This window comes from Zingiber officinale, chromosome 4A (genome assembly GCF_018446385.1).
Source record: "Zingiber officinale cultivar Zhangliang chromosome 4A, Zo_v1.1, whole genome shotgun sequence".
Classification (NCBI taxonomy): Eukaryota; Viridiplantae; Streptophyta; class Magnoliopsida; order Zingiberales; family Zingiberaceae; genus Zingiber; species Zingiber officinale.
The window spans coordinates 124,202,523-124,217,789 of NC_055992.1; the positions used below are offsets into that span (position 1 = coordinate 124,202,523).

General features: G+C 40.4%; 3 protein-coding genes across 6 annotated transcripts; 2 read left to right on the forward strand and 1 right to left on the reverse strand.

Annotated features, from left to right (window-relative positions):
* Positions 1-724: 724 nt before the first annotated feature.
* On the forward strand, positions 725-6,139 carry LOC121970940 (scarecrow-like protein 1). 4 transcript variants are annotated; one of them, XR_006109035.1, is made up of 5 exons: positions 725-961; positions 3,689-5,187; positions 5,379-5,534; positions 5,612-5,865; positions 5,987-6,139. XR_006109035.1 is itself a non-coding variant. In XM_042521969.1 (4 exons), the coding sequence occupies exons 2-4, from the start codon at positions 3,803-3,805 to the stop codon at positions 5,808-5,810; spliced, it is 1,740 nt and encodes a 579-aa protein (XP_042377903.1). In that variant the 5' UTR covers positions 725-973; positions 3,689-3,802; the 3' UTR covers positions 5,811-5,949. The 4 variants fall into 4 exon arrangements, 3 of the variants coding, with proteins under 3 accessions (XP_042377903.1, XP_042377902.1, XP_042377904.1); XM_042521969.1 differs by lacking the exon at positions 5,987-6,139 and having other exon boundaries at positions 725-973; positions 5,612-5,949; XM_042521968.1 differs by lacking the exon at positions 5,987-6,139 and having other exon boundaries at positions 5,612-5,949.
* LOC121970941 lies at positions 6,012-8,300 on the forward strand. The gene is made up of 3 exons (XM_042521972.1): positions 6,012-6,150; positions 6,240-6,350; positions 6,418-8,300. The coding sequence occupies exons 1-3, from the start codon at positions 6,118-6,120 to the stop codon at positions 6,814-6,816; spliced, it is 543 nt and encodes a 180-aa protein (XP_042377906.1). The 5' UTR covers positions 6,012-6,117; the 3' UTR covers positions 6,817-8,300.
* On the reverse strand, positions 7,625-8,482 carry LOC121972745 (ethylene-responsive transcription factor LEP-like). Its single transcript, XM_042524386.1, has one exon. The coding sequence runs from the start codon at positions 8,480-8,482 to the stop codon at positions 7,625-7,627; it is 858 nt and encodes a 285-aa protein (XP_042380320.1).
* Between the last annotated feature and the right edge of the window lie 6,785 nt (positions 8,483-15,267).

Sequence of the window (15,267 nt, forward strand, 5' to 3'; positions counted from 1 at the left end):
ATCTATGAGTTAACCTAATCTTATAATAAGCTGACCCGTGTGGGGTCGTGGGTTTAGACGAGTCAATTTATAATAAATTTAGATGGATAAAATTTTAATTTAATCTACTTAATTATTGGTAGGGACAGATTAATTTGACTGATCCAATTCAAATGGATAGCTAACGGATAATAAATTTAAATTTATATTTATATTTATATTTATATTGTGTATTGTACAGTTTGGATAAGTAAGTGCAAAGTAATGGATAAGGTCATTACCAGTACCTACCTCCCTCAGTGCGGATCATTACACGTCTAAATCGGGTTTAAGTCAACATATACACCAATCAAAATGCGAGTAGTTTCGAGGCTGACGAACTTGGACAAGTGGCTCGAATAAATGTTTTTGAATCCTTCCCAAAAAAAGCCCACAATTTTAGTCTACCCCAGATTTTTTCACTTTCGTCAACAAGTCCTCTAGAATTTCAAGATTTTCAAACTACTCCAGACCACTTGAGCCCTTGATCTTTGACATTTCGAGAGTCAATTGAAAAAAGAAATTGAGGGCCATTTTATAATAAGAAGAAAATTTTGGGTTTTTTAGCTCCTAACGATCGTCTGGATTTTTATTACGGGAGGAAATGGACGGTCGGATGCGCAAATTCGAGCTCGGCGTAGGAAAACGCGTAGGATATTGACGTGCCTTTACTTCGCCCATTGTGATGGCATCTGTGGTCTTTATTTCCTCGGGCGTGCTCCGCTTCTATCGTTGGTTCGCCTCTCAATCGCGTCTCGTCCACCGCCGCCGGGCCGCCGCCCTCCGTTTCTCCTCCTCCCGCCCATTATCATTGTCATCATCTTCTTCTTTGGCTTTTTTCTGGCCCGTGGAATAATATTTCGGGTTTTAGGTGGCAACCCGTCAGATATTTCGAACTCTAGCTTGCAGCTTTGATCGGTCATCTTTTCTGATCGAGGAGCAGGTGATAACTGGAATGAGGATTACACTCTTCTGGCTTCAATTGTTTTATTTTCTTATCTGTTAAATAGTTCAATTTCTATTTGAAGAATACTGTCTTGACTTGAGAACGACTTTGATTTTTGACTAATTGGAAAAATAGGAATTTCAGTTGTTCGAATCGCTTCGGATTTTTTTGATTATCACTGTTGAACTAGTGAATTTTTGTGCGCATCTGCAGGTGTTTAATCTGGAGTTATACTGTTTTCTGTTCTTCTTGGAATGAAATATTTGGCCTCAAATCACAGTTTTTCTGGAAAAACGCGATCGTCTTTTCTATTCATTATGATCAAGCGAACAGCTTTATGTTTTTTGGTTGCCCATACGGTTTTAGCAAACCTTGAATTCGTGAAGCTGTTGATTAGATATATCAGAAAGTAGGTATGGTGGATGCCATCCATCAAGCACAGTTTCGATTTTCAATTTGGTTTTAGAGTCATTTGTTTTAGACATCCCCAATCCAATCGAGGAGTTGGGCATGCCATGTTCATCTTTGTTAGTTGGCCCAACAGCCACGAAAGTTTCCAGCGTTCTTAGGTCAACTAAAAATTCATCCATTAATTTGCCAATTATATGACTCAATCCTTAATGCCTGAGAAACTGAGGCCCTGCCACTGCACCATTGCCTGGGGGCGGGCATAAAATGTTCATCGAGTTGATAGTCGGTGGTTCATCTTAGACAAATAATCAAATTATGAAAAGGTATATTTGAATTACATAAGTGAAATGTGTGACTATGCAATTCAATGACTGAAATTAGTAATGAAAACTGAAAATTGCACATGCTCTTAATGCTTCTCTGTGTGTGCGGGCTTTATTTTTCTTTTTGTCTTCCTAGAAAAGACCTGGGATGTTACGGGCAGAAGTCCGAGGATCCTCTTACATGACTACTTCTGTAAATGCACATCCTTTTATATTCTTAATTTCCAATTTGTCTTTTACCTTGAAATCTTATCTTTAGCAATCTTTGGAATGTCTTCCACACAATTTGGTATTTGCGAAGAATTCTTCTACCAGATGCTGTTACCTTCACATAAACCATAGTTGTAATATTGTAGGCAGTGTTTCGCTTGGTGAAGAATAATGGCTGGGGGACAACGAACCATGTACAAGTTCCATATGCCCTTATTCCATGAAACTTGTACAATTTATATGGTTCTCAAGTTCCAAATATAAGCTTTCAGTATTTTCCAAACTAGACTGAGGTACTGAAGGAAAATCAAGATAGTGCTACAGTGGCATTTATTTTGTGATAGCACCTAAACAGTATAAAATACATGCTAGGACTGGAAAACTCTAGACTATAATTTACTCTTCATTATCAACTATAGTCATCTGCCTAAAGGATTCCTTGCACTGTGAATCATTTCCATCTGATTTGTTTCTCTATCCATTGTTCTTCATAAGAAATAAATTACTGGTTGGTCCTATCAACGAGTCAGTTTTTGGCACTAGCCTTCATCCACATTCATCAAACATACATCGTGATTGCCCCACTTATCTTGTCCAGTGATGGATCTCTATGGATTCATTTGCACAATTTGATAAAAAAATAGACACAGTTGTGAATATGGTCCCTCAGGTCCCTCCATTATAACAAGCATACTAATATCTTAGTACATTCATAGCTTTTTGTTTGTGGTGTTGGTTCTCTCTCTTGACTGTTTTGCCATTCTTTTATCTTTTGTGGCTGTGTCAGTTGTTGCCTTTTTTGTTACATAACATTTTAGTGCCTTACCTAAAATTCCATATACGATATGGAAGTTTAAAATTAGATGAGTATGAATCCACCCATAAGGCAAATATCAATGCCAGTTGAAGGGATCAATGCAAATACCAATGTGTGTGGATTAATACTCATCTAATTTTAAACTTCCATATTGTATATGGAATTTTTATGCATCCAAAGGAATATGCTGATGTTGTTACTTCTTGAATGAGAAACCATCCAGCAACACACAGTATCTTTTCACAACTTGTCGGAACTGATTATGATATCATTCCCTTACTGTGAAGAAGATATATCAATATGACAATTTTACTAGATAGTTAATATTGTGGACTTCCTTTTTATAATTTGGAAAATAATGCATTGTTGGCAAAACTATGCTTTTTCTTTTGAGGCATTCCATTCAGTTGATGAACTGCCATTTATAGTTTGTCACAAGCCATTTATAGCCATGTTTCATTTATCAAGAATTTTGACAAAAGAAAAAACCCCATGTAAATTCCATTCTACTTCTCACATTTGATAGTTCCTTTCTTCCTCTGACAAGGTTACAACGTCTAGGTTCCTTGAGTGAGGGCATCTGATAGAAGCAAACTGGCTTACCTGTAAACAACTTATATTTTCATTCAAAGTCCTTTGCGGTTATATCTCTTTATGTTTTTTTATTAAGTTTGCAGTGGTTTGTCTGGAGTTGTTTAGCAATTTACATTAAATGAAGTGCAATCTGTCTTTTAAGTTTGAATTTTTCCTACCACTCAAACAATTGTGATAGCTATGTGATCTTTATCCACCAATTCCTTTAAGATATTGGAGCTATAATTGTCCGCTTCTATTTCAAAAAAATTAGTTTGTAAAAGAACAGAAACTCATATAAGAAAATGATTTATGCATGTCTTCTTTTGTATAGAGTTAAAGACATGATATAAAATTAGCCCTTGCTAACATGATCTTTTGTGATCACAGCAGTATGTTACTTATTGGAATTTGGTCTGAATTGACTGATCAACATAAGAAGCCTCTTGTCTTGGTTAATTGGAACTCTCATTCAGCACTTGGAGTATATTGAGATAAAATATCATGTCTATGATGAGGTCTGTAGATTCATCTACTGCATGTGGCGAATCTAATCTTTACACTCGCAAAGATGGCAGCAACAATCCTACTTTATCTAGGCACATACTAAGTGCAGATAAGCAAATGTACAATTATGGATCTGGTTTGTGCCATACAGACTTGTTTCCTAAGCAGTACTTAGCCAATTCGCCATCAGAAATAATGCATGTCAGTTCACTTCATATTCCAGGTCATCATTATGTTCAAGAACCTTCAGCTCCATGCCAACTAATGGCTAATATTCATTCTTCTGTAATATCAAATAATCCTTATAGCAGTTGCTTTGAAGTTAGCCATCCTGTTTCCTCATCCAGCTCTAACATTTCTCATCAGACCTCTCATTCTTTGCTTGAAAATCCCAGTCCAGAGCCAGATATGGACTATGGTGAGGAAGAAATCAGGTTGAAGCTTCAAGAACTTGAGCAGGCTCTTCTGTATGATAATGAGGACTTGGATACAGATGATTTGATGGGAGTTGACAGTGATTGGGGTGAACCTATTAAAAATCTATTGTCTACAAACTTACCAGGGGGGTCTTATTCAGATTCTAGCATCAGTTGTATCGGCAGCAATAAGGAGCCAAAAACTGCCAAGCAGCTGCTTTTGGATTGTGCTGCTGCAATATCTGAAGGCAGTATAGAGGAAGCACAAGCTATCATAAGTTGGCTTCGTCAAATTGTTTCGATTCAAGGGGATCCTCCTCAAAGGCTTGCTGCCTACATGGTGGAAGGTCTTGCTGCTCGGATAGCCTCTTCAGGGCGAGGTATATATAAGGCTCTAAAATGTAAAGAACCTCCATCTTCCGATCGACTATCAGCAATGCAGATTCTATTTGAGATCTGTCCATGTTTTAAATTCGGTTACATGGCAGCCAATTACATAATTTTGGAAGCTTTCAGAGGTGAAGAAAAGGTTCATATCATAGACTTTGATCTGAACCAAGGAATCCAATACTTAAACCTGATACAAACATTATCAACCTTGTCAAGAAAACCATCACGTGTAAGATTTTCCGTGATTGATGATCCTGAATCAGTGAATCGACCAGTTGGAGGCTTGCGAGTCATTGGTCAGCGCCTTGAGAAGCTAGCGGAGGATCTTGGCGTGCCATTCGAATTTCAACTCATTGATGCTAAGACTGGGGATGTAACACCTGAAATGTTAGATTGCCGGCCTGGAGAGTCTCTTGTGGTTAACTTTTCTTTTCATCTCCATCATATGCCAGATGAGAGTGTATCAACTGTGAATGAGAGAGATCAACTTCTTCGAATGGTGAAGGGATTAAGACCAAAGCTGGTTACCATTGTTGAGCAAGATATGAATACCAACACAGCTCCATTTTTCCCAAGGTTATTTCCTCTGTATTTATATTTTCATTCATAATTCTTTGACACATCTGTATAGTTTTGATGCACTCTTTTTTTACTTGTATTAAACTAGTTTGCCTCAGATTTAAGTTTCTAAGAGTAGAAAAATGGTGCAAGCAGCCACTATGGTTTTCATTTTGCTTCCCAAAGATTGATGCGCTTAGAACTGGCAGGTTTGTGGAGGCTTACAATTATTATTCGGCGGTCTTTGATTCACTCGATGCGACTCTTCCAAGGGATAGCACAGACAGAATGAATGTCGAGAGGCAATGCCTTGGCCGCGACATTGTTAACATCTTGGCTTGCGAAGGTGCTGACCGCATAGAGAGGTAACTCTCATTGCCATTAGCATTGTATGTTTGTGTTCTCCAGATCAACCATATTAACTCTCAACTCAATACCAAAGGTACGAGGCTGCTGGAAAGTGGAAAGCAAGGATGACAATGGCGGGGTTTGTTTCAAGCCCATTCAGCAGCAATGTCAACGTACCGATAAGAGCGTTGCTGAAATCATACTGCGATCGATACATGGTCAAGGAGGAGACTGGCACACTATACTTTGGATGGGAGAGTAAGGCCTTGGTAGTTGCCTCAGCATGGAAATAAAGTTTAGATGTAGCCACTAGATATGGTAATAATAACCATAACTCGGATTCTCTTGGTAAGTTTTCCTGTGTATAAGCTTCAAAGTTCCACCGATATCATCAATGTAGCTGACCCAGAGTTCAATTTGGTGTTGCTAAAACTTGCTCTCTCTCATCACTGAGAATTATGTTTGACAGGGAAGGTTGCCATTGAATAAGGTGTTGAACCACAATTTTCTATGCAAATGCAGCTGGTTTCATTGCTTGAGCTCTGATGATTCTGTTTAAGTGTAATGATCGAATGAAAATGGATAAACTGAAATATATGGATGAAATATTTTGGTAGTGCAAGACCACTCCAGGTATGGTTGTTTGCTCTTGACCGATCGCTTCCTTGTGAGCTTGAGCATCAGCGAATTGTTGACGCGCTCTGCACATTGCTGCTCACCAGAGAGATCCTGGGCGTTTGCTGTTGCTTGTTCTTGTTGTTGCTGGTCGAGATTCCTTTCCGGTCTTTCCCTTCCCGGCGTGCTCCGCTGTTCGCGTCCTTAGCCAAGTCTCGGTGACTGGGATGAACATGCTGCTTTCTGACCTGGTACATTGCTGCTCATCTTTGCTTTTTGTTGTAGATCTGCTTTCGTTTGGCGACCTGTTCGGGCCCTGGGTTCGGCATCGGCGTCACAGAAGAGGCATTGATAATTTGGGGTGATTGCGGAGGAGGCGGGGACCGGGTTGTCGTCGCTACAGGTCTAGGGGACGGAGGGGATGGGTTCGTTGCTGGACCTCTGTCACAACTCACAGGCCTCGGCGACACCAGGTGTTGCCGCATTGGGGTCCTTGCCGGAGCCGGCACCTCCGTGGCTGATTTCGGGAATTCAGATAGTGAAGAGGTTGTGGCGTCGGTCCTAGACGGCGTGGATGGGTTGTGTCACCGGTGCTGCTGTCACAAGCCTCGGCGACGCCAGACTTTGCAGCATCGGAGTCGTCGCCTGCATCACGGCTGCTGGTTTCGGGGCCTCATTAGGTGAAGGCGTCGCGCGTTGGTCGCTTGTGTAGACTGTGGTGTCGCCTCTAGCTGGGTTGGTACCGGCGACGGAGGTGATAACTCTGTTGTTTGGGCTGGCAACAGAGGTGTTCGACCAAATAACACTGAGGTTTGGCGAACCAGTGGCACGGAGGGAGGTTGAGCCGGCGGAGATAGCAGGTCCATACGACCCCTGCGAAGCCAGCCGGAGCAGCGACGGGCGTCCGGCCGGTTGCTTCGCCATCGCCAAGCACTTCTCTGAAGATTATGGGATGGCGAAGACGTGAGAGGCTCCGACGCCCTATTCGTAGCCAAGGCGGTGGGGGAGGAGACGCTCGAGCTGCATTGCTGAAGAAGACCTCCAATGATTTGAGAGGCGCCTTCTATCTGAAAGCGATGTGCTCTTCTTCAGCTCATTTCCCAACCCACGGTTCCTTTCTCCGTCCCAAAAGGATCCCGTTCGAATTCTTCCACTGCTGCGGCGCCTCCTTTAACCAGAGTGTGCACGTGAACAATGATCAAATAAGTTGTTGACATTACAATGGACAAAGATCAGCAAAAATGGCAACATTTCTTACTGCTTGTCAACGAGAATGCTTTTACCAACAAGACAAGACGGAGTCATTTGAGGAACAATGAATACCAACACGTACAAAGAAGGAGAAAAAGGGAGGAATTTTTAAACTTGGAAGAGAAGAGTGCTTCTGGAGGAAGACCAGACCAAACCACGAGGTAAAACGCCACATCCACCGGCGGGCGAGCAACCCAAATGAAGTGCTGGATGCAGAACACAAGGTTTCGGTACCCATTCATCAGTAGTAGTAAGAGGAGCTGCCGAGCTGGAAGCTGTCGGAGGCGACGTCGTCCACCGCCGGCATTGGCCCGAACAGGGGGCTGTGCACGTAGCCTTCATCGAAGAGGATCCCGTGCGTGGTTGGGGAGTCGTATCCGTTGAACTCCCCGGCGTCGCACCACGCTGCTGATCCCGCAGCCCCTAGCTCTGTCGGGAGATCCTCGGCAGCAGCCGGGATAACACTGGTCTCCCATGCTGATGGCCCCGCTGGAACCGCCGGCGGAGACGGGGGATGCGTCGCGTTGGTGTATTGGAAACCACCCTCCGGCTGCTTTTGGTAATAGTAATGAGCTGCGCCGTCGTTGTTGGACGAGCTACTTGCGAAAGAATTGTAGCCGTCGTGAGTTCCGAGAGAGGCGAAGGTAGTCGTGCGATGGACAGGCTCCTGCGGTGCGGGGGCCGGTGGAGGGGGGAAAAGGAAGGTGGAGGGTGTGGGTTGGAGGTCCGGGGAGAGGAAGGGAGTGACTGAGGAGCCCGGCGGGAGGTCCGGGTAGGCGAAGTTGGTGCGGGCACCGGTGCCGCGCAGGGTGCGAGCGGCGCAGTCGTACGCCACGGCCGCTTCCTCTGCCGTGTCGAAGGTACCCAACCAGTGCCTCTCCTTGGTCGCCGGGGCGCGTATTTCGGCTGCATACCGTCCCCATGGCCGGCGCCTCACACCCAGATACCTGATGCTGCCGCCAGTGTCGGCCCTATTGCCATTGGCCTCATTGTTGCTGCTGTTGTCGTGCGGTTTCTTTTGTTGCCTGCGTTTGCTTTGCTTGTCCTGAGTGAGATCAGAGCTTGTAGCAGAGGAGGAGAAGACGAAGGAAAAACCCATTGGCGAGTGAGAGCTAGAGAATAATGATGTCGAGATTTGCGTTCGTTTGGTGGTGGAAGAGTTTGTATGGTGTTGACTTATATACTAGCAGAGGTAGTGGTGACCGGTGGAAGAAATATATGGATATACATATTATATAAGAAGGTTGGGCCATGCTATAGATGATCAACTGTGGTCAATCTAGAGTGGAGATAAAGAAATATAATTATATATAGCGGTGGGGCGAGACTTCGTGGCTGAAACTTTTAGTAACGCGCATTCTATATATATATAATCTAGATGTTCAAGTTTCGTCCGATTAATCTTAGAGATAGACTGTATTCACCTACCGGATAAATCTAGAGCAGCTTATGCATCCTTAGAGCGCGACTTCTAAAATATTCGCTCCTATCACGATTTGAACTTTGGTCCTCTAGTTTGTGTAATGTTCAATATTTGAGCAACCTTTTAGTGTTCATTTAGGCACATTCTCCTTTTGCCACCATTTAGGTATAATGTCATTTCAAGTGGATATTTCTTAATAGGAAGCAAGGAATTGATTATTATAGACTAAGTTGAAAGCAAAGAAGCAGGTGTTGTTAGTTGAATCATGATTGGAGTGGTAGAATTTGATTATATTATTTTTGATAAGACTGATAAAGAGTGTAAGTTAGATTTATTATGTATTTCTGATATGTGTCTCAAGTATATAAGAGATTAACAGATTGTATATGGAGCTTCTAATGCTTGTAGCTCAATGACCTTTGAGTTAGGAAGATTATTGCACCAAAAGGTTGAGGTTGACTAGGAACTTAACAAGTTGCTAATGAAAGAAAAATGTTGAATCGATGAGGTTAGGGTTTGGTGCATCCGAGGAACCAAAGACTCTCGTCTTACATGTGTGATATCGATATCAAAAACTGAACCTAGCAAGAACAATTGTAGACTTTCTAAATTGATCTAGTTGATCAAATTGATTCAGGAATGCTTTTGATATGTAAAACATCTAAATTAAACACTTAATTGTTCTTACATTTTTTCCCCATATACTTGTCTAATCAATCTACAAGCATCCATGTATTTTAGAAAATGAGATGAAACTAATACTCTGTCATTGTTTTTCTTGCTTTTAGTATGGTGTTGTAGTAGCTAGTTCTATCATTCTTCACAAAATTATCATGCTGCCTTTTAGTTCAAATTAATAGTCTTGTAATTCTCTTGAAAAGCTAGTTCGAAAAACATGCACGTCCATATGGAAACTACATCAATTCTTGAATTGCTGAAAGCTTGACTCTAAAATTTTCTTCCTAGTGCAATCTGACATGGTTAGTTTAGCCCTCTGTTAACTATATCATAGAGCATGTCCTCTTTTCAAGTCAAGCATCCTAATTGGGGAGTTATTCGACCATTTGGAGTAAGTTTGGATATAATTCCACATGCTCATAGATTATATTTGATGTATATAAATCCAGTATGCTTTCTGAAAAATATTATATCAGAAAGCTGACAGAAAATCTACTGCAGGCGTGTTTAAGGTCGGGCATGAATTAAGAAGCCAGGGGTGTGGTCCCTGATTATTTTTCTCTAAATCTGTTGATTATTCTCTCATGGTGTGGAGTTGCTAATTATGAGGACGGTGATCACATGATTATGTGGTTCAACAGAAATGATTAGCATGTTGTATCACTCCCTTTAGATGCCGATGCTTTTGTATTTACAATATGCTAATCAGTATGTTCAGTGAACCTTGCAGAAAATTCTGATTACTTTTATCCTTCATTTATCATTTTAGAGTTTTCTAGACGTCTACAATTTTTAATAATATCAATGGGAGAATATTAGTTAATATTCATATGAGCTTTGGTGGTCATGGGAGTTGGAAGCAGAAGTGACATAGTGGGGGTCTTACTTTATTCTCCAAAGTATAATGAATTCAAGTAGTTCTTTAGATAATTAAATTAGTCAATCATGCTGTACATGCTCTCTTGCTAATTCATTGCAGGAAATTAAGAGAGGAGATTTGTGTCCTTCACCTCCGGTTTCAATCGCTTGCTTCATCAAACTCACACTATGATCTTGTAATGCAGAAATATAAAAGGCAGTTTAGAAGCAGAGATTATTACCTGATGCAAACAGTGTTAATAGCTATGAGAGCTTGCGGTTCTTAAATCAAAAGATCAGAGGTACATTCGATTACTTTTTAAGGGAATTCTAATTCTTCTCATTTTCTAAACCATGAATAGGTTTTTGAAGCGAAGCATGAATGGCTTATCATTGCTCATCCATGTGCTAGCAATTTAGCAAGATCAATGATAAACTCCACAAGCCAAACACTTTCCGAAGCCAAAAGTTTGTTTCAGTTGTTTCTAAGTTAAGAGTTCAAATTTTGTGTATTATTTATTGTTGCAGGGCCCGTGGAAGCCTGGATGAGTCAAAAGATCTGTTGGGTTGCATGTGAAGGGGGAACTGATGCATATGTTCTAAAGTAAAGCCGATATGACTCAGTCACTTAAATTTTAATATCTTATAGATAGGACGGTCCTAGACTTTGAAAAGTGTGGTGGAAAATTTTGTTTGTTTGTATTCATATAAAAAAATAATAAAATTGATATAATAAAAATATATAAAGCGATGATGATGATGATGATGATGATGATGATGATGAGGAGGAGGAGGAGGAGGAGGAGGAGGAGGTTAGAAATCATAATGTGAGAATTGGAAAGGTAGTGGGCGAAGAATTTGAGGATGAGTAAAAGTAATTTTTAAAAATTAAGATTTTAGGAGATAAAAATAAGAAAAATTTGATGAGGAAGGAAGATAAAGTCAGTTATTATTTTAAAAAAAATTAATAATATTTTAAAATTTATAATTAAATTTTTTTATTTTTTAATGATGAAGATTATTTTATTAGTCTTCATATTAAAAAAAATATAAAATAATTACTTTTACAAAATTAAGTCCCGTCAGGGCCCTACGCGCCTGCCCCACCGCTCAGGCCAGCTCTACTTATAGCAAGTGCCTCTGTGATGTTGGATTCTATGACAAGTTAGATAAATCCTTTCAGCGTTCTTCTGACAAGATGAATCTTGTTCTTTCCCTAATCATGAGATGCTTCTAAGAAAAACTTAACCATGGATTGCAAGCTTACTATTCTCTGACAGTTGACTATGTTAAGTAGGTTTAAAAAAATCCCAAACTGTGCGTGGTTGTCGTTGGATTTACCTTTCTTTTCTTTTAGATATAAAAGGTCATCATGGAAGACCACTGAAGTAATGATTTTATTGGATAATCTGTCAAAAATTTTAAGAAATTATTGAATTTAAATTACATTGAATTAATAATCTCATGTTAGTAGCGAAGATTAATTTCTATCAAGTACTGAGTGTAGACTATAAATTGGTTGAGTGAATAGAACGGTCGAACGGGCAGAATGGACCATGAGGCAGAGTTGGCAGATTGGTTGAGAGGGCAGATCAACCGAGCGACAGATCGGCCAAGCGGGCCCAACGTCCAGGTGGTTGAGAGGTCGAGCAGTGGAGACCGGGTGTAGCTTCTGAGCGGGCAGTATAGCAGAGTGGCTGATCAGATAGAGTAGCGCAGAGCAGTTGAGTGAGCAGGGCGATTGAGTCGTAGATCAGACTGAGTGATCGACCACGTAGATCAGCCGACTAGGTAGTGCCATCAAGCGGGCAGAGCAGTAGATCAGATCGACCAAGTCGAGTGGTTGATCGGGCAAAACAGCCTAACAGTACAAGGTAGGGTGGCTTAAAGGCGGAACAACCTGAAGGCAGAGCTGCACGAGCGACAGAGCAGCTCAAGCGGGTAGAGTAGCCAAGCGGTCTAATGGACCGAGGCTTGTGATGGTCACAGTTTCCTTGAAACAGATTTGCCCCACTTCCAGCTATGCTTCGAGGTTTTCTCGGGTCATTTGTTTCCCAGGATATAATAGTTAACCGTTATTTCCACCAAGCACTGGTGGTCACGGAGAACTGAGAGGTACATGACTGTTATTACAGATACTCCGCTGAGCAAAAGATGCACGACAGATAGAGCCGTCAATTTGGGTTGGGCTCGTCGGGTTGACCCGCCCCATCAAATAATTTAAGCGGGTTGGGTTGGAATTTTATCAACCCAAGTCTGTCGTGGGTCGACTCGTCTAGGCCCGCGACCCGCGTGGGTCGGCCTGCGATGGTTGGGTTGGCCCGTGGATTGAGAAATACATGTAAACAGTTTAGATCAATAGTCAATGCTGCAACTGCGAGAGTACCATGGGTTAAATTGTAACATTTCATTATCTTCTTCGTAGAGAGGAATACTAATTAGGAAAAGCTCATACTTGTGAAGTTGAGTGTGATAGACAAAAGTTATAGAAATATATATGCACACTTTAAAGTGGATTAATCTAAAAGTAGATGACCTTCTTATGTAATTCGTTTATGGGATAAATCTGAAATATACATTATACACAATGAAGAGCATGGTGTGCACACCCAAATTAGATGACCTTCTTATTTGATTTGTTTATGCACGCACAGCCAAGGTATCACTAATCTAAACTGCTCGACGCATAGCCAGGAGTCCTAATTACTATTCCTCTTCGTTGCACAATTTTATGTCAATTTATTATCTTTCTTTGTTATAATTTTAAAATAAAAATAGTACTTTTGATCCAACATAAGTACTTGTTTGTGTCCATTTATATTTAAAATACATGTTTATGAAAATATTTGATTGATAAAATATTTTCGAAGTAAATTATTGAAGATATGAACTATTTTTTTTAATTTTTTTTTAAAAAAATTGTTAAGCCCGCGGGTTGACCCGTCAAACTCGCAACCCATCTTGGATTGGATTGGGTTGGAAATTTCCCAACCCGCCAAGTTGACGGGTTGGCCCGCCCCGCCCCGCCAAATGATTGGCCCGCCACGGGCCAACCCGCCCCACCATAGGGTGACCCGTCTAACAGCTCTAATGATAGAGGAGGAGGGTAATGGAGATGGAGAGCTTTTGCTTTTTTCTCATGTGTTTTGCTCAAGACACACAAGAAGCACACCCATCCATTACCTTCTTAACAATGATTAAGGCTCTCGTTATCTTCTTGAGCAATGAATAAAAAAAATTCATACAAAATGTTGGTTATTTCACTTGGATAAATTTTATCTCGATCGATTTAGCATTCGATGTGTACATGTTAATCAACTTGATTTAGTATAATCTGGATCCTAAATTTATATTCTCTATGTATCCACGCGCGAAAGAGTGCTTTTGAGTTTTTGGCGCTTTTGAGTTTTGAGATTTAGAATGAATTCAGAAAATGAAAACTCAAACTGATTTAATTTTAATTTATTTATTTGTTGTTGTAAAATGGTATGTTTAATTTGCAAATTTTATTATCACTATGAAGATTTGTCTACCTGCATTTTAGTCAATGGGCATTGCAAACAAAAACCACAACATGGTAACACAATCTAATATTTCAGATGGATCGTATCATTCCAAATTGTAGATTTATATATGCTATAACTGATACTAATATTTCAACACGCACTTTATCCGAGACGAACATTTATATGATTCTCATTTGCGAACATATTACAGGCAAAGTCGCTGTTTTTTTATTATAATTGACATCAAGTATAACCTTTTGAACCTATTAATTTAGTATAATCAATTTGATCTCATAAAATTTTGCAAGTAGTAATTAGGATAAATTAAAAAATGCTTATAAAAACCTATCCAGATGACTAACTTAAATCTGCTTCCTACTGGAGATAAAATCTCTTAGTACATCATTTAAATATTAAATCTTTTTTTGATTATTTATGGGAGAACTTAATCAGTCAGGACTGGACACTTTGTTTTTTTCTCTTATCTGCATTACAGGCGGTGTTGGTGGATTCACAATAAAAACTTTTGCAGTATCCTTCAATGTTAGTTCTACCCTTGTTATTTCCTTATTTGATCCTTCATCTTCAATTACTTATGAAATTTATTTTTTTTTAAAAAATCTGATTTATATATAAAGTTATTTTAACTTTTGTGTTGATTCATTCATCTAAATGAAGTAAAAGTTGACTGAGATAGGCTGACACTGGACTAGTGCTGAACTTCGCTAGGCATGTGAAAGAATATTTAAGGAGTGCCCATTTAAGGAGTGCCCCAGATAGTGGAGCTGGTGCCGGGTTGTAGAGTTGCACCATGAGAATATTTAAGGAGAGAAAAAAAAAACAAAGTCTTATCTCAACCTAGTAAAACATGTTCGAGGTCGGCTGGGTAGGGTGTCCAATGCTTTTATATATGTTTATAGGTTTTGATTATGCTGGGCGCTCATTATGCGCCCCTAGCATGGATGCTTGAGTGTATACAGGAGTTCCTGGGGTCATGGTGTCGTGGTAGAATATCTATATTATTATCCAGGTACCACGGTTCGAACTTCATCTATAACGTATTTCCAGAATTTTTTCCTCCAAATGAGGTGTGTAACCAAAGGATGCTGAGCTTCTAGGCTGGCCACCGCGTGTGCTTCCCGATTTACCCTGGTAATCAGTGAAAAACTTCCGTGGAGTCAGGTTGGTCAATCCCAGGGATAGTCAATGAGGCTAATTAGGATTATCATTTTTTTTGAGTGTATACAAGGAGCCTAAAAGTGATCCGAGTGCTCAGCTGCACTTAAGCGCCCATGCTGGGCAACCATATAGGCTTTAGTTATGTTGTGCGTCCATCGTACGTGCTTAGCATGGGCACTATATATATGTGTGTGTGTGTGTGAATGATATGTTGCACTCCCTTATATCAGTGGCGCACCC